The sequence below is a fragment of the Diceros bicornis genome, chromosome 4, assembly GCF_020826845.1.
Source record: "Diceros bicornis minor isolate mBicDic1 chromosome 4, mDicBic1.mat.cur, whole genome shotgun sequence".
NCBI classification, from domain to species: domain Eukaryota; kingdom Metazoa; phylum Chordata; class Mammalia; order Perissodactyla; family Rhinocerotidae; genus Diceros; species Diceros bicornis.
Window position 1 is genome coordinate 77,193,703 of NC_080743.1, and position 26,982 is coordinate 77,220,684.

The window sequence follows — 26,982 nt, forward strand, 5'->3', positions numbered from 1 at the left end:
CTTGGAAGCAGGGGTTGGCTGTGTTTCATCACTTTCTCTCTTTCAGAATCATGAGGAAAACTTGTGTCCTGAGTACCCGGTATCTTGTCCCAATAAGTGTTTGCAGATTATTCCAAGAACTGAGGTAACTGTAAATAATTCTCTCAGTAGATTTTACATAGGATAAAGTTTTAGTAATCATTGTGGTGTGTGTTTGGTGGAATGCCATAGGCAGAGGCCCAAGGTTTAAATTACACCCATGATAACCATGTGTCTGTCTTCCTTTCCCTTTTCCCTGAGAATTCTTTTCAGTTTTCACCGTAGCTCTCCCTCCACCAGGCCTTAGCATGGCTTTTTCCCCTCTGTTGCCTCCCTTCTTCCCAAGCCACCCTTGGTTCCCTGCTTGCTGCAGTTGTACCAGGTAGCTGGAGAATTGGTGATGAATTTCTGTAGCATGAGGCTGTCCATTTCGTAGGTGGATGAACACCTTGCTGTGTGTCCTGAAGCTGAACAAGACTGTCCTTTCAAGCACTATGGCTGTCCTGTCAAGGTATGGAATACCTTTTTTTCCTGCCTCTACGTTCGATTGTATACTTCGCTTGGCAAGTTCATTCTACTCTTAGATTCCATTCAGGATGCAGAAGGACATTCACTTCTGAGAACTGTAAGACTGGCAATTATATTAGTTAGGGTTCTCCAGAGAAACAGAACCAATAGGAGATATATATATGGGGCGGGGGGAGGGGGAGGGAGAGAGGTTGATTGATTGATTGATTGATTTTTAAGAAATTAGCTCACGTGATTTGTGGGGGGCTGGCAAGTCTGAAATTTGCAGAGCAGGCCAGCAGCCTGGAAACTCAGGCTGGGGCATCGATGTACTCTTGAGGAGAAGTGCTTCTTCTTCAGGAAACCTTAGTCTTTGCTCTTAAGGCCTTCAGCTGGGCTGATGAGGCCCTCCCACATTACGGAGGGTGACCTGCTTTACTTCAAGTCAACTGACTGTAAATGTCAGTCTATAAAATACCTTCACAGAAACATCTAGACTAGTTTTGACCAAACACCTGGGCAGCGTAGCCTAGCCAAGCTGATACATAAAATTAACCATCATAGTCATTATTTCTAATTCGGACTCCACTGCCACTGCCAGGTTTTGGGAGCTTCTGGAGTCACTCTTCTGATGATTACAAACCTTGGTTTTATGGTTCCCCCCATCACCAAGTATTTGGAAACAAAATTCATTTGAAATCATGTTTTAAAGTGTAATTTGTTACCTTTTAAATACCTTTAAAAGTATTGTTCAGGGGCCGGCCCGGTGGCGCAAGTGGTTAAGTGCGCACGGTCCGCTGCGGCGGCCCGGGGTTCGCCGGTTCGGGTCCTGGACGCGCACCGACACACTGCTTGGCAAGCCATGCTGTGGCAGCGTCCCATATAAAGTGGAGGAAGATGGGCACGGATGTTAGCCCAGGGCCAGTCTTCCTCAGCAAAAAAAAAAAAAGGAGGAGGATTGGGAGATGTTATCACAGGGCTGATCTCCTCACAAAAAAATAAAAAATAAAAATAAAAGTATTATTCACTATATTATATAAAATAAATTAAAAACAAAAGAAAATAAAGTTTGATCACTCAGTCTTTTTAACAGATCCCAGATGGATCAAAGTTTTAGGCATTAAAATATATCATGTTCTGTATTGTTCCACATTTTCTGTTAATCGAAGTTACTCCAAAATAAAAAGTTTATTTTAAAAATTATAAAAATACTAGGAAAAAAAAGATGAGTGAGTTTTCTTTTTATTCTTGAAATAAAGAAGGCCTTTCTTGATTAACACAAAACCAGAAGCCTTAATTTTGATAAGTTTAACTACAAATATTTAAAACTGCTGTATGATTTTTTAAAATACCATAAATAAAGTCAAATGGCAAACTACAAACAGGAGATAAGTATCTACAATATATGATGAGACAAAGAAGGGGCTATTTTTCTTAATATATTCCAAAGAATTCATACCTGTAAATAGCTTATTTAACTTAATAGAAAAATAAACAAAGCAATATATAGGCATTTTCAGAAAAAAATTCAGTTGGCTAATAGATGTAAGAAAAGACACTCAATTTCACTCCTAAATAAATGTAAATTATAAAAAGAAATATAATTTTCACCATCAAATTGTCAAAGATTGAAACAACTTTTTTGAGGGCAATTTGGTTATAACTATGAAAATAAAAAGTGAACCCACACATTGACCTTGCACTTCTGCTAGAAATTTATTTCACAGACATCTTTTCATAAGTATGCAATGATTACACACATATTCAAACACATACGCACACAAAGATGTTTATATATCAAAAAAACACAAAAAACTAAAAACAACCTATAAGTACATCACTAAAGTGCCGACTATATAATTATATATTCATATTTTGGAACACTATGCATCTGATAAAAAGAATGAGGTGTATGTTTTAAAGAATTAAATATAGTATGATCTCTTTGTGTTAAAAATGTGTATATATCTTCCCTGACTCTGGTGAGTGAGACTTGGGAATTGGGGGTGGTGATGGAGAGAAAACGGCTCTGAAAGGAATCTTCTTTACACTTGGGCCCAAACTTCCAGTTGGATTATATTCTAGAACTTACCTTAGTACCAGAGCTGAGGATGGGACTTGTTCTCTGGAAGAGGGGCCAACCCTAAACTGAAGGAAAATTGATGATAAATGTTTGTTTAGAGTCCACAGATCACCCAAAACTCCTAACAATTTTTTTTTACCAGTTTCTTTTTTTTCTTTAGTATTTTTTTATTGATGTCCTAATAGTTTATAACATTGTGAGATTCCAGTTGTACATTTTATTTGTCAGTCACCATATAAATGTGCCCCTTCACCCTTGTGCCCACCCTCCAACTCCCTTCCCCCTGGTATCCACCAAACTAGAACACCTAACATTTACTAGTAATGTTGGAAGTTTGCAATTGGATACTCTAATGATCAGGGAAGAAGTAAACCTTTCTTCTTGCAAACATATTATTTGATTTTGAGGGCAACAAATTTGCATGGGCTGAAATTACGACTAGGTTGCATACCTTTGGCCCGTGATAGCAGGACAGTGATAGAAGGCAGCATAGAAATGTGCTTGGTAAGAGGGAGAACTAACCTAGGCTTAAAACTGATCTGGAACTAACTCACCGAGGAGATAGGTTTTATATGGGAATAGTCGAGAGATGATAATCACTACACTTAACCCACAGTCATCTATTGCCAGGGTGAGGAAGGAAATCAGCATTTATCAGTTTTGATAGTGGCCTAATTCCCTGTAAGTTTAAAATTGTCTCATGGGTACTGTGCAATCTTAAAGCTGGGACCAGGAGGGGTCATTGTTCCTGCAACCCACCTTGAGACAAGTGAGCAAAGTTGTTAGAGTTCTGCGTTAGCAGACTATCCCACCAACACCTTCATTTTTGGAGCCTTTCAACAACCTAACTTATTTTTCTCTTCATATTGAAGGATAAACGGGGGAACCTGCGGGAGCATGAGCATTCAGCCTTACGGGACCACATGCTTCTGGTTTTAGAAAAGAACTTCCAGTTAGAAAAACAGGTAAATATTCAAGGGTTCAAATATAATGAGAGGCAGCAGAATTGCTGGGATTTGCTATTGTTGGTATTCTTATAGTCTCCTCTGTGTCAGTGTAAGTTGACTGCAGGTAGATGTTTTTCTACTAAGCAGCCAGAGAAACTCATAGGACTATAGAACATTAGAACTGGAAGGTGCCGTTGAGATCTTTGAGTCCAGCCTCCTCATTCAGCAGATGAAGTAACTAAGCTCAAAGAAATCTGGATGTGTTTGTAATTTGTAAGTGGCCTAATTCAATCTCAAACCCATGTCCCCTGATTCTCAGTCCAGTCCTCCCCGTGATATGCCACACTGCCTCTCTGCAGTCTATCCATACACCTTTTGGTTAATACCTGGCGCCTAGTAGATGCCTAGTAGGTGTTTGAGGTTTTTAAATTAAATCAGTATTACCATGACTATCTGTTCTAGGCACTATGGGTTTTATATATTTTGTGGTAAGTCTTAACTCCTACTTTTGAGAAGCTTTGCAACCTGATAAATGCATACGTACGTATTTATTTTACTGAGTTGCGATTATCAAGTGAAATTATGCGTGCATACGCCTGCCATAGTCCCTAGAGTATTCATAGTGGACCTCAATAAATGCTGATTCTATGGAGTAATTATAAAAGTTAATTATTTTGTTAGAAATCTCAGAGGATCAGAGTTTTCAAGCCCATATAGGGAAGAAGATGATCCATCTGCAGAGAAGGAGCTAAATTTTGCTACTGCAGACTATTTTATTATATCTGAGTCCATATTAAAGCGGTGTGTGAGTTCCAGGGTCAGATCCTGGAGAAAATTAGTAAGAATGATTAAACTGTAGCTTGGATAGAAGGCATGCTGCCTCGTAACCATACCCAAATTCTTTCTGTATCAGTTGCCTCATTCATCCATCCATTCATTCAACAAACACTGGCCATATGTCAGGTACAATCTTAGTTGCTAAGGACACTGAGTTGAGGAAGACACAGCCTGTACCCTTGAAGAATTCACAAAAATGTAAACAGATAAGTTTCTGTGCCTCAAAGGACATGCTATGAGGGTACCCCATGTGTGGGGTACAGAGGCTGCAACGTTTACTCCAGGGGAGTTGGGGAAAGTCTTTCAAGGTAGGACATCCGAGCTGCCTTCTTGAAGGAAAAGAAGTTCTGTTGTTTAAATGTTGTAGAAAGGACATTCCAGAGGGAGAAAGTTTGTGCCAAGGCAGGGAGGCATGAGAGAGGCTGATGGTTCAAAAAAATGGGGTTTTGGAGTGGAGAGATGCCTGAGTGTGAGACAGGGAATGACTGGAGACTGGTCTGTTGAATCCAAATGGCCTTCCATGTAAACTAAGAAGTTTTGAACACTGTGCATTCAATTATTCTTTTTATTCACTCATATTCTGCCTTGTTTCAGAAAGGATTCAAGGACCCAAAGTTTGAACTAACGTTTGTCAGTAATAGGGAGCTAATGGAGGCTTTTAAATTGGAAAATGTTTGGCCAACTAATTGTTTGTTTGGTTTTAAAAAATAAGTCATCTGGTGGTAGCATGGAAGATGGATAGTGGGAGATACAAGAATGAGGACAGAGGGACCAGGTGGAAGGATGTTGTAGTGAACTAGACAATGTAGCAGTAGAGCCTGGCAGTTGATAAGAGTGAGGGCTCTGGAGCCAGAATCTCTGGGTTCAAGGACTGGCTCCACACTAGTCATATGAGTTTGGACAAGCTACTTAACCTCTCTCTTCCCCAGTTTACTCATTTGTCAAGTGGGGTTGCAGTGAGGATTAAATGAGATAATATATTTAAGCTCTTAGCACAGTGCCTGGCACATAATAAGCATTTCAATATTAGGTGATGCAAGATGCTGGAGGTGGTGGTGGTGGTGGTGATGGTGATGGCGAAGGCTCAACCAAGGCTGTGTCAGTGGGGATGGAGAGAGGGCATTGGGAGACATTCAGAGGGTGGAATGGCATGCTGTAAGCTTGGAAGGCAGGGAACACGGTAGTGTTATTGCTGAAATGGGCACTACAAGAACAGGAGCAGGTTAGAGATGGAGGGGAGAGGAGACACTGAGTTTGCTCTTGGTCAGGAGATATGTCTGGCGCCTAGGTGGAAATCAGCTCTCAGGGTCTTAATAGAGGATTCTGGGGCCAGAGATCAGATGGTTGTTATAGCTTTTGTGCATTCATTCATAAAATGTGGGTCAAATGCCCTCCGCGTGCCAGGCACTGTGCTAGGCTTTGAGGATAAAGAAATAAGTGAGATGTAGCCTCAAAAATTTAGTGGAGAAAAAAGACCAAAATAACCAAAAAAACCAATAAGAGTAATGAGATAAGTTATACACTAGAGTATGGTCAGGGTGTCTTGGAATTTGAGAGGTGGTCTGTGTAGATGGTACTAGTAAGGAAATATTTCTGAGAGGATATGCCTTTGAGTGGAGGCTTAAAAAGCAGTAGTTTCTAGATGAAGTTGGAAGTGTCTGAAAGAGCAAGGCCTGATGGGAAGTAGAAGTTGTGTAATCTTGCTGGGCTGAGCATATATGGGACATGAATGGGCATGAGGCTAAAAAGGTAGCCAGGGGCAGATCCTGTAGGGCCCGGTATGGCCTGTAAAAGAAGCCCACTAGAGATGGTTAAGTAGGGGGTGACAAGACCAGATCTGTCTCTTCATATTACTCTGGTCACAGTATGGAGTATAAATTGGAGGAAAACAAGATTAAAGACAGGGAGAGCATATTTATTCTTCCATGTAATGAATATATCATTTAACCTGGAACTGCCAGGTACCAGGCCAGTTGCTGGGGTTCCAGTGGCTCATGGGATCCATAGAGCTTCCCTTCTGGTGTGTGTGTGTGAAGGATAGTTTAGGACCACTTAGGAAGCTGTTGTAGTAGTCCAGGTGAGAAATAAGGAAGGCTGAAACAAGATGAGATGAAATGAGAAATAGATGTGAGAGTTGTTTTGTTGTGTGTTAGGAGTTCAAGTTGGCAAAAATTATTGATTGAATGGATGTGAGGATGAGAAAAGTGTTGTCTAGGATCACTCTTAGGTTTTTGGTATTTCTCTCAAATGAATTACAAATTCTGAGAGGGTAATGTGTTTTCCCTACCACGTGCTAGCCATATGCTGGGCAGATTACTTAAACTCTCTGCCTCTGTTTCCTCATCTGTAAAATGGGACTGATATTCACACCCAACTCATAGAGTTCTTTGAGGATTAAAAGAGCTAATGAATATAAGGGTATGATAGACATTCAGCAGATTTCAGCCATTACCATCGATACTGTGCATATAACATCTATTGTGGTAGGGTGATCAGTACTCTGGTTAATAACTGCATACTGAATGAAGGAAGAGGACCAGTTCAGTAAATTCAGTCAAGTGATGTCACTGTCATTAGATGTACCATCATAGTGGGTTAGGTATAGAAAAGGCTCATGAGAAATCGTGGATCTGGTATTTTTGAAGCAGCTGCAAATATTTTCCTAGAATTATATAGGAATCTACCTGTAAATATTTTGTTAGAAACACTTTCTTACCTGCAATATTTTCCTAGAACTGTATTTAAATTATTTTAACTTGTCTGCATGCATTTAAATGACTTCATTCACATTCCTGTTATTAGATTTCTGACTTATATAGGAGCCTAGAACGGAAAGAAAGTAAAATCCAGCAGCTAACAGAAACTGTAAATAAATTTGAAAAGGAGTTCAAGCAGTTTGCACAGCTGTTTGGCAAAAATGGAAGCTTCCTCTCAAACATCCAGGTGAGAAAGGGCCTTTCTATTCATGGCCAAGATTTAGCCTTCAACTGACAGTGAGGGTTTTTCTTATAACTTTTTAAATGGATATAATTTCAAATGTACAGAAAAGCTGCAAGAATAAGATAGTGCAAAAAACACTTGTATATTCTCCATTCAGCTTCACCCATTGTCAATATTTAGTCCCATTTGCTTCATCATTGGTGGATTCACTCCTTGTCAGTATTTTGTCCCATTTGCTTCATCATTCATTCATTCTCTCTGTGTGTCTGTGTGTGTGTGTTCTTGCGGAACCATTTGAGAGTAAGCAGTATATATCATGGCCCTTTAGTCCTACCTACTTCAGTATGTATTTCATAAGAATAAAGATCTTCTTTTACATAACCCCTGTGCATTTACAAGGTCAGTAAATTTAACATTGATATAATACTTTTAAATAAATTATGGCAATTGGGGTTTTAATTAATGTTGGGCCAATATTAGACACTTGATTGCAGATTCATTGAGAGCATCTATAGTTCTGCCTTTTGTAGTCAACAAAATGAAACTATTAATTCCTTTGGGAAGAAAATGCTTTAAACATCACTAAAATACAGCAAAAATTACTTTGTAAATAATAAATAACCATAAACTAATTCCTAATGAATAATGTCTTTATTGTGATTATAAAATTTATAGTGAAAAAGACTTTAAGACATGTGGTATGGGCAATATTTTTGAAATTTGGATTATCCCAGAACATGCAGGCCATATAATTCCCATACTCCGTTAGCCCAATAGGTGTGTGTATATATGTAGAAAAAAGGAAGTCCATCATATGTTACAAACTCAATTCTGACCTTTTTCTAACACAAAAACCAGTCAGAGTTAAGGTACTGAAGGCAAGAGTGGAGGAGAAATATAGTCGTAGTTTTATTTAATCTATTCCATCTAAAGAGAGCAATCAGAAGTTCAGACTTTGCCTCAGGGCACTTCTGTACCACCTGTAGTGCCCAGGCCAGAAGAGGTGGGCCTACTTCCAGCTCATTCTCTGCCTTCTGGCAGAGAAGGAGTGAATCAAGAGCTTCTAAGAAGAGAAGAAAGTGATAAAGCAAGAGGAGAGAGAACATGAGAATAGAGATATAAAGACAGGTTAGAGAACCAAGTGGAGAGAAATTAAGAAAGGAGTAAAAATGAGATGAAGAGAAGGTCAAAGATTTGGAACAGGAGCTGGGATAGGGAGGAGAAGGAGGATATTAGTGGCTCATCTGTCTGTGATCCTCACTGAATTTTCTCTTCTGGACTGTGCATTTTTCATTTCATTAATTGATTAATTAATTGTGAAATGTTTGAGTTGAAAAAATTAAATCTCAGTGAATTATTAAGATATTAACTAAGTTTTTTTTGACATTATGATCCATTTTGTACTGAAAGGTTCTTGCCAGTCACATTGACAAGTCCACTTGGCTAGAAGCTCAAGTGCGTCAGTTATTACAAATGGCTAACCAGCAACAAAATAAATTTGATCTGAGGCCTTTGGTGGAAGCGATTGATACAGTGAAACAGAAAATTACCCTGCTAGAAACCAATGATCAAAGATTAGGTATGTCTAATATTTTACTCTTATAATAATATACTCAGAAGAGAATGTTATTCTTTTTTGGTGACTCGTTTGTCTGCACGTGTTGGTGAAACAAGCAAACACCTGGCCAAATGGAGAGTCACAGCTGTCCAGGATAAACAGTGGTTGAATCTGGTATTTGCGAAACAGAACAGCATGAGATTCTGGCCACTCAGGCAAAAATGACAGAGGGCCACGAGCAGGGGCTAGAACAGGCAAGGGGTGGAAATGGGCCAGGACGTTCCAAGAACAGGGAGTGATGGTTTTTAAGGAGAGTGGAAAATAATGAGAAAACTAAGGGAGAGAAGTGGGGGGAACATTGTTTTAAGTACAGAAAAATATAAAAGGGTTTGGCTGTTTAAAAGCCCTAGTTAGAAAGTGGTGGGGCTCACCGTGCTAACACATGCTAGTTGAATGCTGAGTGTGTCTTGTCTACACTTTGGGGAGCGTCAGTTTAAGAGGACGCCTTCCGGTGTCCTGGTTGCCACTCTTGGCAAGACATGCGATTCACTAATATTATTAATACAAATGGTCCGGGGCCAGCCCGGTGCGCGCGCTCCACTGCGGCGGCCTGGGGTTCGGAACCCCGGGCACGCACGGATGCACCGCTTGTCAAGCCATGCTGTGGCTACATATCATATAAAGTGGAGGAAGATGGGCAGGATGTTAGCCCAGGGCCAGTCTTCCTCAGCAAAAAAAAAAAGAGGAGGATTGGTATGGATGTTAGCTCAGGGCTGATCTTCCTCACACACACAAAAAAAATACAAATGGTCCATTGGTGGACACTGAATTTCGTTCATCTTTAGGATGTCAGAATTTTATCGGTTGTCTTCAGATAACAAATTCCACTTTGGGAAAATTCTAAAGATAATTTTAAGGCCTACGGAAACTTTTTTTTTTCTTTGCAGTTGTTTTGGAAGGAGAGACTAACAAACATGATGCCCACATTAATATTCATAAAGCACAGCTGAACAAAAATGAAGAACGATTTAAACTGCTAGAAGGTGCCTGCTATAATGGAAAGCTCATCTGGAAGGTGACAGACTACAAGATGAAGAAGAGGGAGGCTCTGGACGGGCACACGGTATCCGTCTTCAGCCAGCCCTTCTACACCAGCCGGTGTGGCTACCGGCTCTGTGCTAGAGCATACCTGAATGGGGATGGATCCGGGAAGGGGACGCACCTGTCGCTGTACTTTGTGGTGATGCGAGGGGAGTTTGACTCACTGTTGCAGTGGCCGTTCAGGCAGAGGGTGACCCTGATGCTTTTGGACCAGAGTGGCAAAAAGAACCACATTATGGAGACCTTCAAGGCTGACCCCAATAGCAGCAGCTTTAAACGACCCGATGGGGAGATGAACATTGCCTCTGGCTGTCCCCGCTTCGTGGCTCATTCCACTTTGGAGAATGCCAAGAACACCTACATTAAAGATGACACCCTGTTCTTGAAAGTGGCTGTGGATTTAACTGACCTGGAAGATCTCTAGTCACTGTTTCTAGGGTGATAAAAGGACTTCTTGGGTGCAGAAACACGGAGGGGGACACGTTCGATTCTCATATTGACTGAATTTAGCCTCGGCACACATTTGTATTTGGCTTTTTGCCCTTAATGTTTGAAGTCAGCTTAAAACTTCTCAAGTGCTCTCTTCTTTTTACATCTTACCCTGTTCCAGTTTGAAACTTAAAACATTTATGATATCCTTTTGTTATTTATATTTTTATATCTCTTAAAAGATGTTCAGTTTCTTGAAAGCAAAGTCTGGGGCATCTCTCTTTTACTGGTGCGTAGCATGGGATCTCAGGGTAGGTATTCTATAAAGTCAAATGTTATTGAGGACACAGAGATAGAATTCCCAATTGAAAATGCTTTGGTATTTTATTATTTGGTCTGCTGATTCTAGACCTGACGGTACCTGCAAAAGCCACTTTTTAGGGTAGGCTGTTCCAGTTAAGTAGATGGGTGGTATACTTACAAAGATAATATGCCCTGTTTGGATCAGACTTTTTTTGGTCACATACTAAATTTGTGGAAATTACTATATCTCTATTTTCATGAAATTTATCAGTAGTCAGCAAGCATGAGATTGCAAGGCTGCACAGGAACTGGTGAATGGAGTAAGCGTTTTCATTCTCTCTGCTGAAGTAAAGCAAAAAATACTGCATAGTATATATATAAGGAGATATAGCCATCCAACTGAAGTTCAGATTTTATTAGGTTCAACCATGTGAAAAAACTTTTCATAGGTAAAAAATGTTCGAATATTAGCAATTTCATAAGGTTCAACTTAATAAATATATATAGTCATGCACCGCATAACGATGTTTCAGTCATCGATGGACCATATATACGACGGGGATCCCCTAAGATTAGTACCATATACCCTAGGTGCGTAGTAGGGTTTGTGTGAGTACACTCTATGATGTTCACACAATGACAAAAATCGCCTAGGACACATTTTTCAGAACGTATCCCTGTCGTTAAGCAACACATGACTGAATATATACATGTATATGTATACAAATAGTTTAAAGGTATTTTGGTAATAATAGTAAATTAATGTGAGGATGGGCAGAATTTAGTACATGAAGGAGAAACTGTCATAAATGGATAAGAGGAATTGAAAACCTAGGGGGAGTTATTACAATTTCCCATGGGTGTCGGAAATACTCCCATCCAAAACTGACTGCCAAAAACAGTATCTCCTATTCTTTTTGAGAGAACTTTTGACTTCATAAATTGGTAATAAAATGGGCATTTATATAAACTTGTGACTTGACTTGTCAAAGTCCTGAGTACTTTGTGAAGAACAGAAATGATTATGTTCTTATGCCTCTATCTGTAGGGGTCTGAGGATGTATATACAAGTTGCAAGTCCTTCTGACTCTTGATAAGCCTGAGCTTAACCAAAATAATCGCAGTTTTCCTGAGCCCTAATTCACTGTTATGCAACTGAGCATTGCTCACACTGGACAAGTGCCATGGGCTGAGGGTGCAGTTCACTTGGGTGATGACAATGCAGCTTACAACTTTTGAACAGTTAACCTGATAGAAGTAGCATGATTTATACCAGTGGTTTCTGGAATGATTGAAACTTAATCTCTTCTGTGACATTTTCAAGACGCTGAAGACTCATACTACAAAAACCATCACAAAGAGTTAAATTCAAAGAAATAAGTTCACAATAGAAGTATACTAAATAACTACACTGTGGCTGCCAGTGAACTCTGGTACAGTTGATGGTTAACACACCTCAGACAAACTCAGGAAGCATTTCTCTAGACCATACAGCCAGACCCAGGTGGTTCTGTGTTTGTCTTCAATGTTTCTAATCAACTTCAAGGTCACCCTTTGTAATCCTTGGGATTAGAAGATCATATTGTTGTAACTAGTTTTAAGTAGTTGAGGTGAAAAACATTTTAATGTGAATTTATCAAAATACTGGTTTTGTGTTTTAACCAACTTCTCTACATAAAAAGTATGTCATGGCGTGGTTTGATTACAAGTTCAGAGTCCCTTCATCTTGAAACAGTGATCACAGAACAAGATATTCTAGAGTAAAAAGCACTCCTTTCTCACAAAGTAAGAACTGTGATTTTTGTTTTAAAGAAGTGAATCCATGTAAAGTAGTTTTCCTCTTTTATGATCTGAACAGTTATTTTTATTCTATATCAGTAAGATTTAAATTTTTATTTCCATTTTGGTCTGATTTTGATTCCTGATGAAAAGAAAACAGTATACTAGGCATAAGAGGGGAGTTAATAACCTTGAGAAAGGTATGTGCAAGAATAAAGTAAGGTGGGGAGGTGGGGTACATATTAATGCATACTAACAGATCTGAATTCTGACCCCGATCTCCAAATTTGATGTTTTCAGAGAAACAGGAAAAGTCAGGTTCAGTTCACAGTGCCAGTCTTGAATGCACGTAAACGGGACAGAGAGCCACAAACCCGTTGTGTGGTCCCTTGGACAATCAGTCTACACTGTGACTACCTCTTTTCTCTTAGAAAGTGGTTGGAGACGTGGTCCTTTATCTTACATAAGAATTCTAAACTGGAGATAAAGCTTTGATGGGTGCACAGTAGGGGACCCAGGTGGTGAAATCACTTGAAAGCCCCACATTTTAGAGGAGGAGGAGGCTGCAAAGCATTTGGAGAAGGAATGGTCAGAGGTAAGAAAAGTATCAGGGCAGGTGGGAAGGGAAAAGCGTGTCAGCAGGGCCAAAGGTCACCCTGAGAACAGCAGTCGCCCTCAGTGCTCCCCATGTGGCTCCCTCCTCAGGCTGTCTCTCTGACCTGGCCTTTGCCTTAAGCTGCACTCATATATCCAAGTACATACTGACCATCTAAACTTAGAAGTTCCACAGGCACTTTAAAATCCACTTCACTATAACACTTGGAAATCTTCCCACTCTCCCCACTACTGCCAACCTATGACTCCTGTTTATTCCCCCCCAGTTAATGACATCATTATCCAAGCCAGAAGTTTGGACACTATTCTAGATTCCTCCCTCACCTTCCCTATCTCACCACCCACCCAGTCCTGCCAATTTGACCTCCAAATAATTTCTTTAAACAATTCCTGGCACCGGCCCAGTGGCGCAGTGGTTAAGTTTGGCTCCCTCTGCTTCGTCGGCCCAGGGTTTGCAGGTTCAGATCCTGGGCGCAGACCTACATCGCTCATCAAGCCATGCTGTGGCAGCGACCCACATGCAAAATAGAGGAAGATGGGCACAGATGTTAGCTCAGGGCCACTCTTCCTCAAGCGAAAAGAGGAAGACTGGCAACAGGTGTTAGCTCAGGGCCAATCTTCCTCACCAAAAAAATAAAATAAACAATTCCTGCTACTTATCCCTACTGCCTACTACTGCCCTACTGCAAGCCTACATTTTTTGCTACACAATTGTTCTATTTTTTTTTTTTGCCTCTTTCAAATCTAACCACACACTGCTACCCGGTAATATCTCTAAAATGAATAAGTGAGAATGACTCCCTGCTGCCCCACCCACTGAGGCTCCATCACCCAGAGGACAAAGCCCAGCCTCCTTGGCGTGGCATACAAGGCCTCCCATGCCTGCCTCTGCCCCTCTGGCCTCACCTCCTGACAGTTCTCCTACTTCACATTTAGCAATAGCACACCAAGCTTTGACATTTGTGCTTGCGCCACACTTCTACCTGGAATACTCTTCTCTACCCTTTCCTGTCTCTGCCTGGTGAATTCTTGCCCTTTTAAGATTCTCTCACCTCCTCCAGGATACCTTCCCAAACCAGCCTTATTCACTGCACATCCCAACCCCACCTTTCACTAGGCTAAGAGCCCCCGCTTTGTGCTGTATACTTCCTTGTCTATACTTCAATTGCTGGACTTTTCTTTTTCCCAGAAAACAATTGTTAATTGACTAGATATTTGTCAGATTTTGCATGAGGTGCAAATAGAACAGATATTGTCCCTGCTCTCACAAAACTTATAATCTGGAGGCCAACCACAAGTGGTGAACCAAAATGATCAATATGTGAATGTACCCAGCCGCCTCTGTCTGCTAAAGACTTTGCCTCTCAACTCTTTTCCCCTGTGCCGTGAGAAAAATGCCTCTCTCAGAGCAGTTCCGAATGTTTGCGACTCAAAATAAGAGAATAGGCAGAAAACATTTGAAGGGAGAGCCCTAGGGGCAAAATTTATGAAGAAAAGCTAAACCAATCCACACAGGATTGGGGAGAATTAAAGTAGAGAGAAAAGGAAGTATGAACCTGTGGGACTGTTGGAAACTGACTTGGGCCCCTTTGATGCTTTTTTCTTCCACGTTAAAGACTAAAATACATTTTAAAATTATTTTTGGCTGAGTTACACTTGTTTGAATGAAACTCCATGTGGAGACTAGACTCTGGCTCCAGGATTTATAAGGCATCTGAACAAATAAATATATAGCAATATAAGTCACACTAAATGCCTTGAAGAAAATGACAGAGTGCCATGAAAGAATAATGGGGCCGGGGTGGGGAGAATATGTATATACTTAGGTTCGTCAGGCAAGGCCTTTATGCTGAGGGAACATGATATTTAGTGTTCACGTGACGTGTGTTCAGAATGCCCAGCACTTTTGAACACCTTTGTAATATCTGAGGAATTTCCTGTGAGAAAATGTGCCTCTGGGACCCCCTTTGCAGCAGAGGCATGTGACCTAGGTCCTACCAATCAGGCATTGTCATGCGAAACTTCAACTTGAAAAATGAAGTTGGAAAGATTCCAACTTTGTTTTGCAAGAAAGATTTGCAAGATGAAGAAGGAAATGTGCACAGCTCTGGCTACCCAGTGGTGAGGGTGGTGAGGGTACCAGAGGCAGAGCTCTTGGCGCCCAGTCCTTATTTTTGTAGACTGTATTTGTAGAGGTTGTGGTTTTGGTGTCAAGTGGTGGCAGCAGCAGTGGACTTTCACTCGAGCCTCTAGTGTCTGGGTCTTGTACCTGGCTGTGCTGCACCCACATCCGGCCTCTGGTCTTCCTGGAGCTTCTGTGGGATACATAATATTAGTCAAGTCCCTTTCTCAGCCAGAGCAGATTCTGTTTGTAACTAAGAACCTGACTGAATCAAGGTGAGACCCGAAAGATGAGTCAGCCATGGGAAGAGCAGGTGGGGTGAGACTTCTGGGCAGAAGGCACTGAGGAATAAGAGTTGGTTTAAGGAACCGAGAAGAGGCCAGTGTGGTGGGAGTCCATTAGAAGCGGGGAGAGTGGAACTCGACGTGGTCAGAAAAGGAAACAGGGCCCAGAATCCAGTGCTGAAGTCATGGCGAGGAGTTTGTGGTTTATGCAAAGTTTAATGAATCTTGACATGATTTTGACAGGGGAATGCAGGATCTGATTAATGTGTTCTAAAAAACTGCTCCGTGTGGAGCATAAATAAGAAGGGGACAAGAGAGGACATGGGCAAAGTATTAAGGTTACATCATACTGCAATTGTGTCTACATGTCTGTGCCCTTACTAGATCATAAATTCCTTCAAGTCAAAAACCATGTCTAATTCAAGCGCATAGAAGGTGCTCAGTGTATTAAACAAAACTGCATATATACAATAATGCATTGAATTCTTATAACAAATCTGCTAGGCAGGTATTATGCCCATTTCATAGATGGAAAAAACTGGTGATTAGAGAGATCTATGTGCTAGGCACTGTCCTAAGAATTTTACACACTAATTATATATTAACACACTAATCCTCACAACAATTTCAGGAGATATATGCTGTTTTATCCCCATTTTACAGATGAGGCACAGAGAGGTTATGTAAGAAGCTCGAGGTTACACAGCTAATAGGTGGTAAAGCCTGGATTTGAATCCAGGCAGTTGGCTCCAGAGGCTCTACTCTTAACCAGCATGCAAGAGCGCCTCATATGGGTACTGATCGACTCTACATGTTTATAGAAAAATATAAATTTAAATGAGTTAAAATATCATAAGAGTAACCACTAGAATAAAAGTTGGATGTATAACTTTCAAAACACTAGAGAAAAAAAAATTTGGAAAAAGAAACTTTATCAAATCAAAGACAGAAAAGAGAAGAAAACAACAGGAAGCATGATACATAGAAAAAACAAGTTAGAATTAAATCCAAACATGTAAATATGAATGAGTTAAATTTTACTATTAAAAGAGAAATATCGCAAATGTGGGGGGCACATGTATATGCTTTTTAAATACATATCTAACACAAAACACAGCTAACAACTCCATTACTGGGTACATATTCAGAGATGCTCTTGCACACGTATACCAGGAGACACATCCAAGAGAGTTTACTACCAGCATTGTTTATAATAGCAAAAAACTGGGGAAAAAAATAAACAAACAAGGGATGGTATGGATATGGAGCAACACAAACTCTCTTACACTGCTGGTGGAAGGGTAAACTGGTAAGCACTGGAGAACAATTTGGCAATATCAAATAAAGTTGAATTGCGCAAACCCTTCTACCTTGCAATTCCATTTCTAGACATATACCTAAAACTTCTTGTCATGTGCCCAAGATGTGTACAAGAATGTCCATTAACTCCTGTTCTAGTGGCAAAAATCAGGAACCATTAAATTACTACCAACAGGAGAATGGATAAATTGCTTTATATCATACAATGCAATACTATTCAGCAGTTAAGATGAAAAAACTAGAACTACCAGAATCAACATGGATAACTTTCACAAACTTAATTTTGGGTGACAAAAACAAGTTACACAATGGTATCATTTATATTAGGTTTGAAAACATACAAAACAATACTATATGTTACTTATATAGCTACATATATATGTAGCACGTATAAAAGCTTTCATGGAAATGATAGATAACACATCCAGGGGAGGAGTTAATTTAGGGGAAGAAGAGAGGGAGAATGAGATTGCAGAAGGGGTCACAGGGGGCTCTAACTGAACAGGTAATATTAAAATCTGAAGCAAATATGGAAAAATGCTAAAATATGATAAAGTTAGGTGGTCAGTATATAGGTGTTCTTTATACTATTCTCTGTAACTTTATACATGTTTGTAATATTTCATATTAAACATTTTAAAGAAAATAAGCTTTCAACTCAAGATTCTACAAAAAGAACAAAATAAACCCAAAGAAATAAGAAGGAAGAAATTAATGAACGTATACATTGATGAAAGAGAAAAAACTTCTAAGACAGAGGTTATCAATAAAATCAAAAGCTGGTACAATAAATCTGATTAAAAAAAAGAAAAAAAGACTCCAATAGAATATGTAAGAATGGATAAGAACAATACGAGATCAAAAAACGTTAATAATACCATGGACAATTTTATAACAATAAATTTGAAAATGTAGATGAAATGGATACTTTTCTAGGAAAAAGTATGTATCTCTTAAAAAGGCACCACACTCAGATAGCTTTAAAGATGAGTTCTTCAAAACCTAAGGAATAGATCATTCACATGCGGTGTCTATTCCAGGTCATACAATAAGAAGTTAACCTGCCTGACTCATTTTGACACCTAGCAAAAACTGATATCAAAACTAGACAACAACAAAAGAAAACCATAAGCCAATCTCACGAACATAGACACAAAAATCCTAAATTAAATACACAGCAAATTGCATCCAGCAACGTATTGGAAGAATACATACCAGGAATGTAAGGATGGCTAAATATTAGAAAATCTATTATTGTAGTTCTATTATTGTACGGTAATGGAGAAAAGCCATATGATCATCTCTGAAAGTATCTGGTAATACTCAACACCCATTTCTGATATTAAGAAACAATAAAACGACTTGGCAAGCTAGGAAAAGAACGAAGTGCTTTTAATTTTTAAAAACGATTATCCACCAGCAACCTTCAGAAAACATCATGAACCAAAGGTAAGATGCAATCCAAATAACTTCTAGAAAGAAGTACCCCTAAGGCTACTATATAGTGTTGTACTGGATTCTTGAGAAAAGCCAAAATTGTCACTTACAGATGAATCTTACCTACAAAATCCAAGAGAACTATTAGAATACTAACGTTCAGCGAAGTAACCAGATAGATCAGCATACCGAAAACCAAACTATCCTAGGGCGCAGTAATAGTCCATAAGGAAGACCAAACAATCTAAAACAGCAACAAAAACTGCGAGGGAAAAATATAAAAAGAAATGTGAAAACAGCAAGACAACTGGAAGACTTCCCCTGAATAACAAGGGAAGACTTGAATTCATAGAGAAATAACCACGTTGCTGGATGGGAAGTCTCAATACCGCACTGGTATCAAATCTGGGCAAATTAATCTATCCAAAAACAAATCCCGGACAAACGTCATTTGGTGACAGTACGCTACAGAACCGGGCTCTACGCTTTGGGGTTCTTGACGTCTGCGGAAACGCTCTGCAAACAGTCAAACCACAGGCGGAAAACCCGCCCGCACGACCGCGGTCCCAGCGGAAAGCCCTGCGGCCGGAAGAGCCGCGTCGGCTCCGCCCCCTTCTGTGTCGTGGGCGGGGCGTTTCCGGCCGGCTGACGCGCCCGCACTGGGAGGCCCCGCCCCGTCCCACACCGCGCGACGTCGGGCGTCGGGCTCCGTGGCGTTCGCCACCTTGGTTCCTCAGCACCCTTGGGCTGGGGCTGTTGAGCCCGCCCAAAAAGGTCGTTTCCCCTGCGGTTTCCAGTAAGTGACGGTCCCAGTCGGAGCTGTGGCTAGAAAAGGTCGCGCCGGCATTTTCTTCCCACCTCCGCCTTTCCCCCAGACCCCCTTGAGTCTCCCCGGCTTCTCGGTCACCCGTGGACGGTCCGCCCCCGTTCCCCAAATCGGGCCGCTTCCGGCGCTCAGGGTTTCCCCGGAAGATGTGTCCTTTCCCCTGAGCGCTTCGTTAATCTGGAACGATCGCCGACTTCTCATGTATGTTATGGAGGGTGTGTTCTGGGTCCGACACCCCTCCCCGCTCTTCCTCTTCCTACCGCGGACCCCCCTAGGTAGACGCCGTGGCGATGCTCCCGCCGCCGCCTCTTCCCCCAGCTCGGTTTGGAGTCTCCCCTTTCTGTCTGCTTCAGAATCTTCGCCCTTCTAAAGAAAGTCTCTACCAAGGGCCACCCCTCTCAGCGCAGCGCCCCACCTCCCCTCCCCAAACCCCCTTCTCTTGGTAAATAGTAGCGACAGTTAACGAAAGAGTGCCTGAAGAGTAAGACACTGACCTAAGCGTTCTGCACGCATTATTTTATTCCATCATCGCCACAATCCTTGGGTAGATACAAACCAGAAAAGTGAGGCACGAAACAGTTAAATAATTTGCTCGAGGTGGCTTGGATGTGATGGAGTTGAAATTTGAATCCATTGTGTAGCCCACTCCAAAGCTGGTGGTGTCACCCCTTTCTCTTTCCCCAGTACCTGGGCATCCCCCTTTTAGTTGCTTCTGAGGAACTTTTTCTGAATGCTGTCTAGAACGATCCTGTTTCTGGAAATTTGGCCTCTGTCTAAGAACGTTCTCAGAGCTCTCTTTACACATACCTTTGAGTGGTCCAGTTTATCAGGTATCTAAGCTCTGAGCTGTGTAGTATTTTTTCATCCCCAAAATGTGCTTATGCCTCTTTAAAAATGTACTCCTAGCCCAGTGCTCATTAATCAGCCCTCTTCCCCTGCCTCAGTATGACTCATTCTCAATAGCGCTGTTCTCAGCAAACGTTTGAGCAGCTGGTGTATCTAAGACGATAAAGATAATTGCAGTTTCAAAGAACTCCGAGGTTTAGTTTCTGACCTCAAGGAGAAATATGACATTTATCCATAAAAAGACCAAGCAAATAGCAGATAAACACTAACTCAGTTGCACAGAAGAAAAATTCTGCAGGAGCGACTTTGGACAAGATAGTTAAGTGCTAAACTTGTTTCTTGATCTGTAAATGTTAAGGTTAGGCGAGGTCATTAAAATTTTGTCAATCTAAGTTCAGGGAAAGGAGTGATCACTCTGTACTGAGATGGGAAACTGCTGGAGAGGCTCTATGGTGTGTTCTTGATACGTTACAGTGACAAGGATTAGGTTGAAGGCTTCTCTTTGCGCTTTGAACATCTGATAATGGTTGTGGACCTTGCTCTGGAAACAAAACTCACATTCATACCACATTTTATGTTCAATTTTTAGGAGATTCATCACCCACCCCAAAGCATACGTGTTAACCCCTGATTTAGGGAAATGAAATGAACTGCAGTTCAAAAGGCAAGGCTAAGCCAGATGTGGAAGGCCTTTATCTTGTAGGCAGTGTGGAACCGTTGGAGGTTTAAAGATAAGTCTGGCATCAGTGTGAAGGATGTATTTAAGTGGGGAAAGGCAGCGAGACGAGTTAGGCAGCAGGTGGAGTAATTTAGGTAGATAGTTTAGGAGGTATTAAAGGGCTGTGCCAAGCAGTATTGGGAATGGGGGGAAATTGCAAGAAATATTGGCAAGGACAAATCAAAAGGGCTTGGTATCTGACTGGATATGGAATTGAAAGACAGGAAGGAGTCAGTGATAAATAACAAGGTCTGAAGTCTGTACAGCTGCAGTTATGTCCTTTCTCTACTTTGTCTTCTGTTTTTTATTGTACTAGGTCATTCCTATAGCATACATGCTCTAAGAGGCCATATCACTACTGATGATGGACATTAAAAAGCATAATAAGGGAATTTTACAAACAACTCTATACTCATAAATTCAACAACTCAGATGAAATGAACCACTATCAAAACAACCAAAACTCACCCAGGAAGAAACAGATAAGCTGAATAGTTCTGTAACTATTAAATAAATTGAATTTGTATTTAAAAACCTAAACAAAAAAAAAAACCCAGAAAACTCCAGGCCCATATAGTTTCACTGGTGAATTTTATCAAACATTTAAGGACAAAATAAAAGTCATTCTACAGAGCTCTTCCAGAAGAGAGAAGAGGAAGGAAAACTTTCCAACTCGTTTTATAAAGCCAACATTACCTGATACCAAAACCAGATAAAAGCAGTACTAAAAAAAGAAGACTAAATCAATATCCTTCATGAACAAAGATGCAAGAATACCAAAAACAATATTAGCAATTGAATCCAGCAACATGTAAAAAGAAAAATTCGTTGTGACTGTCTTTTGACATTCCAGGAATTCAAAGCTGATTCAACACTTGAAAATCAATTTGTGTAACCCACCATATTAACAGACTAAACAAGAAAAAGTACATGACCCTATCAATAGATGGAAAAGAAAAACAACACAACAAAATTCAACATCCATAATTTTAAAAACTCAGCACCATGAACCCGACAGTTTCATCTGTGTAAAGAAAAAAAATGTTGGTTCAACTAAGGTGAGGGAAAATCATATTTTGAGCCCCAAACAGAATCTAATCCATCTAGAGGTCTTTGGTTCTTTAACAGCTGTAGGAATGACCACCATCTGTAATCCAGAGGACTGGCTGGTGTGACTTGCTTCACAAGAGGACACTGTGGCTGGAACTCCTGACCAGCTGAGCTTTGCCTAGCCTGACTTGGGCTTCCCAAGCCAAGACTGCTTGCTCCTGCAATTCAGCACCTCTACCCCCACCCCATCAAAGAGGCCACATCGCTGAAATGGCAGAGAGACGGTGAAGAGTGAGGAGGGATGGTAGCATTTGACATGGTGTTGGTAGTCTCTCTAAGAGATGGCATTGACTACTTTTCTGTTTTTCTTTCCATCTTAAAAATTTTGTGTTTTTACAGAGAGCAAACAAATAGAATGTGTACATAAAAAAGCTTCAGAAAGTATGTAACAGTCTTCATATCAATGTTCGAAACAAAAACAACTCAGCAAACTAGGGATAGAAGGAAATCTGATAAAAGACATCTACAAAACCTAGAGCTAACATCATCATACTTAATGGTGAAAGACTGAATGTCCCCTACCCGCAAGATTGGGAACCAGACAAGGATGTTTATTTTCACAACTCCTGTTCAGTATTTTACTGGAAGTCCTAGCAATTGCAGTAAGGAAGAAAAAGAAATAAAAAGCATTCTGATTGGAAAGGAAGAAATAAAATTATTCCTATCTTCAGATGGCATAATAGTCTGTGTAGTAAATCTCAAGAAATTTACAAAGAAGCTCTTAGTACTAATAAGTGAATTTAGCAGGGTGTAGGATAAAAGGTTAACATAAAAAAGTCAATCATATTTCTACACTAGCAATAAACAATTGGAAACTGACCCCCACTCCCCTCTCCCATAAATGAAATACTTAGGTATAAATCTAAAAAAAATATGCTCAGGATCTTTATGCTGAAAACCAGAAAACATTGATGAAAGAAATCAAAGAACACCCATACTATGTTCGTGGATTAGAAGATTCAGTATAGTTAAGATGTCAATTCTTGGAGCCAGCCTGGTGGCGCAAGCGGTTAAGTGCATGCAGTCTGCTGTGGCAGCCTGGGGTCTGCCGGTTCGGATCCCGGGCGCGCACCGACGCACTGCTTGGCAAGCCATGCTGTGGCGGCGTCCCACATAAAGTGGAGGAGGATGGGCATGGATGTTAGCCCAGGGCCAGTCTTCCTCAGCAAAAAAAGAGGAGGATTGGCAGATGTTAGCTCAGGGCCGATCTTCCTCACAAAAAAAAAGAAGATGTCAATTCTCCCTAAATTGATCTATGCATTTAATGCAATTGCACTAAAAATACTAGCAGGATTTTTGTAGATATTAAATTAGTTGATTCTGAAGTTATAAGGAAAGGTAAAGGAACTAGAATAGCAAAAACAATTTTGCAAATGAAGAGCAAAGTTGAAGAGTTCACACAACCTGATTTTAAGACTTAACTATAAAGCTACAGTAATCAAGACAGTGTGAGATTGGTGAAAGGTTAGTTACATAGACCAGTGGAACAGAACAGAGTCCAGAAATAGACCCACAGAAATACGGCCAATTGATTTTTAACAGCGGTGCAAATGCAATTCAATGGAGAAAGGACAGCCCTTTCAATTCATGGTGCTGGGAAAACTGGATATCCATATGTGAAAAATGAACCTTGACCTACATCTTACACCATATATAAAAAAATAACTCAAAATGGATGATAGACCTGAAAGTAAGAGCTAAAAATATAAAACTCTTGAGGAAAACATAGGAGAAAATCTTTGTGATCTTGGATTAGGCAAAGAGTTCTTGGATACAACCCCAAAAGCACTATCTGTAAAGGAAAAAAATTGGTAAGTTGGACTTTATCAAAATTAAAGTCTTTTGCTACATGAAGGACATTACAAAGAGAATGAAAGACAAGGGATATTGGGAGAAAATATTTGCAAATCACATTCTTAACAGACTTGTATCCAGAATATATAAAGAATTTTCAAAACCTAACCAGAAAACAATTCAATAAAAAATGGGCAAAAATTGAACATACACTTCACTAAAAAAGATATACAGATAGCAAATAAGCACTGAAAAGATGTTTAACATCATTAATCATTAAGGAAATGCAATTAAAACCACAGAAAACATTACACACCTATTAGAATGGATAAAATAAAAAATAACAATACCAAGTGCTGGCCAGGATGTGGAGAAACTGGAACATTCATACATTGCTGTGGGAATGCAGAATGCCACTCTGGAGAACAATTATGCAGTCTGTTATAAAGTTAAGCATACATTTACCATATAACCCAGCAATTCCACTTCTACATGTTTATTCCAAAGAAATGAACTTATGTTAATGCAAAAATTGTACACAAATATTTGTAGCATCATTATTCATAATCATCCAAAATGTCCCAAGTCAAAACTGGTTCAACATTTGAAAATCACTCAGTGTAACCCACCATATTAACAGACTAAACCAGAAAAACTACATGAACTAAATGTCCTTCAGTGGGTGAATGGATAAACATACTGTAGTTCATCCATACAATGGAATAGTATTCAGAAATGAACAAACTATTGATATATTCAATAACTTGAGTGAATCTCAAATGTGTTATATTGAGCAAAGGAAGCCAATCTCAGGTGGTTACATATGGTATGATTCCATTTATATGATATTCTGAAAAAGGCAAAACTAAGGGGACAGAGAACACATCACTGATCGCCGGGGGTTAAGGGTAGGGAGAAAGTCTGACTGCAAAGGGGTAGCATGAGGGCATTCGTGGGATATTGGAATTGTTCTGTATACTATTAATGGTTGTTGCAAGAACCTATGCGTGTATTAAAACTCAGTACTGTGCACACAAACACACACATTTTTACTGTATGTAAATTTAAAAGTATTTTTTTAAGTTAATAAGGAAAAAAGCTCTCTAGTCTAGAATCTCTTTATAAAATCCTGCTCTTGACCTCAACAATCCCTGCAACCGCTATGCCGTTTTTCTGCTTTCATGGTAAAATATAGTTTATGTTTATTGTCACTATTTTCTTGCTAACCATTCACTCTTTTTAAAAAATATTTTAAAACATTCAGCAACATAATGCATACACATGATTAAAAGATCAAGGAGCATGGAAGGGTTTATAAGGAAAAGCAACAGTCTCCATCCCACTTGCTTTCTTGTCATTCTAGATCCAGCTCCCCAGAGACAAACCCTTTAAATCTTTTGTATGTTTAGTCTCTTTGGTGATTATAGCTACATCTCTAAATAATATGCTTGTACTGTTCTTTCTCAATTAATCAAATTTAGATGTTATCCTCTGACTTTCTGCCATGACAGATGAGGACTTGTCTCACTTATATCACCCTTCACTTTGCCTGCCGCCTTCTCCCTGGATTTGATGGTTTTAAGACTGTTTTTATTTCCTGTATTGTTTACCCTTATAATCTTAAACAATACATTTAATCACATATTTCTCGTTCCAACAAGTTTTGTCAGTATCTCTTGACTTTGTAGGATGATAATAGCATTCCTACCTTTCGCTCCATCTTTTCTCTCTTTGCCTTTCATATTCTGTCAGCTGTAACTTTACAATTATAGCATTGTAATTGGATAAATTACTTTCTATTCTGCAACTATTATTAAAACATCCATATTTTCTTCTATAACTTCTATAAGTTGAATTTAAAAGTTGAAAGCCAATAGAAAGAACATTTATATTATTGTGACCTTGTAAATATTGCTCACTGCAAGTCCTAGTAATATGCTTGGATTATATTTCTCTTAAGGTCCAGGGTCATGTTTCTAGAGAAATGTTGCTAGCATTAATTAATTCTTGAAAATTTTTATTAGAATCTACTGACATTTTGTTCTGAATTGGACCAGTTGCTTTTTAGTCTTTTGAACAGCCTTTTTCCTGAGATTTTACTTTTCCTTTGAACTTCTGGGATTTTCCGTACTTTTGTATCCCTCACCTTCTGCTTTCTTTGTTTTCACTCTTATTTTGCTGGAGCACATACTCAAGTAATTTTTCAGAAAGGGTACATGGGTGATAAATTTTCCAAATCTTTGCATGACTTGATTTTGCCTGTTTTTTGATAACTTAGCTGAATATAGAATTCTAGGTTTAAAATAAATTTCCTGCAGAACTGTAAAGATCTTTTTTCAATATGTCCGAGAATTCATTGATGAAAAGACTGATGCTAGTCTGAATCTTTCTTTGTGACCATTTTCCCTTTGGAAGCATTTGGGAATGTCTCTTGAAAATTTCACCATGCTGCATCTAGGTATAGAGTTTTTTTCTTTCATCTTCTTTAGCAGTTAGTGCCGTTCTTTCAATATGAACAGTTCTTTTTCTGTTCAGCTCTGAGAAATTTTCAAGTTTTTTATTTCCTCTCCTCTATTTTCTCTTCTTTCTTTCTGAAATTTTTATATTAGGCCTCTTGGATTTTATACTCTGTGATTCTTATCTTTTCTCTCGTTTTTCTAAACTGATTTTATCTTTTATGTCCTCTTTTAAGTTTTTATGTCTGAATAATAATTTTAACTAAAAAGCATGCTCTTATTTTCTGAGAATACTTTTTTTCTTAGCATCCTGCTTTTTTTAATGGGTGCAATATCTTCTAAATCTCTCTGAAGTAACAGATCATAATTTTTTTCAGTTCTGTTTTGTTTCATCTTGGTTGTTTCTCTATCTTAGATTTTATTATGCTGTAGATTTTCTTCAAATATCTGGTGGTCTTTGGTTGTCCATGGCAAAGAATGAGAGGATAAGAAAGATGACATAATTTTTTACACATGGATGAAGATTGTTAATTGCAGGCTTCACTTTTAAGGCTCTGCCACTTACTAGCTATGTGATCTTGGGCAACCACTCTGTCTTAACCACTCTGTCTCATGAGAACAAAATGAGATAATGGTATGTTCTTTATTGTTTTGTTGTATTTTTTTTTTGTGTGAGGAAGATCAGCCTTGAGCTAACATCCTTGCTAATCCTCTTCTTTTTTTGCTGAGGAAGACCGGCTCTGAGCTAACATCTGTTACCAATCCTCCTCTTTTTGCTGAGGAAGATTGGCCCTGGGCTAACATCTGTGCCCATCTTCCTCTACTTTGTATGTGGGACACCTGCCACAGCATGGCTTGATAAGCAGTGTATAGGTCCATGCCTGGGATCCAAACTTGTGAACCCCAGGCCACGAAAGCGAGGTGCGCAAACTTTTTTTTTTTAAGGTTAATT

At 39.6% G+C, this 26,982-nt stretch overlaps 2 protein-coding genes across 4 annotated transcripts in view; both read left to right on the plus strand.

Annotated features, from left to right (window-relative positions):
* TRAF5 (TNF receptor associated factor 5) overlaps window positions 1-10,643 on the plus strand; it is a 45,434-nt gene extending 34,791 nt beyond the window's left edge. For both annotated transcript variants that reach the window (XM_058539793.1, XM_058539792.1), the window contains 6 exons: window positions 47-124; window positions 455-529; window positions 3,481-3,573; window positions 7,195-7,335; window positions 8,743-8,911; window positions 9,838-10,643. In XM_058539793.1, the coding sequence (XP_058395776.1) occupies window positions 47-124; window positions 455-529; window positions 3,481-3,573; window positions 7,195-7,335; window positions 8,743-8,911; window positions 9,838-10,415 (1,134 nt within the window). In that variant the 3' untranslated portion in view covers window positions 10,416-10,643. The remainder of the gene's footprint in view (window positions 1-46; window positions 125-454; window positions 530-3,480; window positions 3,574-7,194; window positions 7,336-8,742; window positions 8,912-9,837) is intronic.
* Window positions 10,644-18,986: 8,343 nt separating this feature from the next.
* The window catches only part of LOC131404775 (putative uncharacterized protein encoded by LINC00467), a 53,828-nt gene continuing 45,832 nt past the window's right edge, over window positions 18,987-26,982 (plus strand). For both annotated transcript variants that reach the window (XM_058539805.1, XM_058539807.1), the window contains exon 1: window positions 18,987-19,076. The gene's annotated coding sequence lies outside the window, so the exon portion shown is untranslated. The remainder of the gene's footprint in view (window positions 19,077-26,982) is intronic.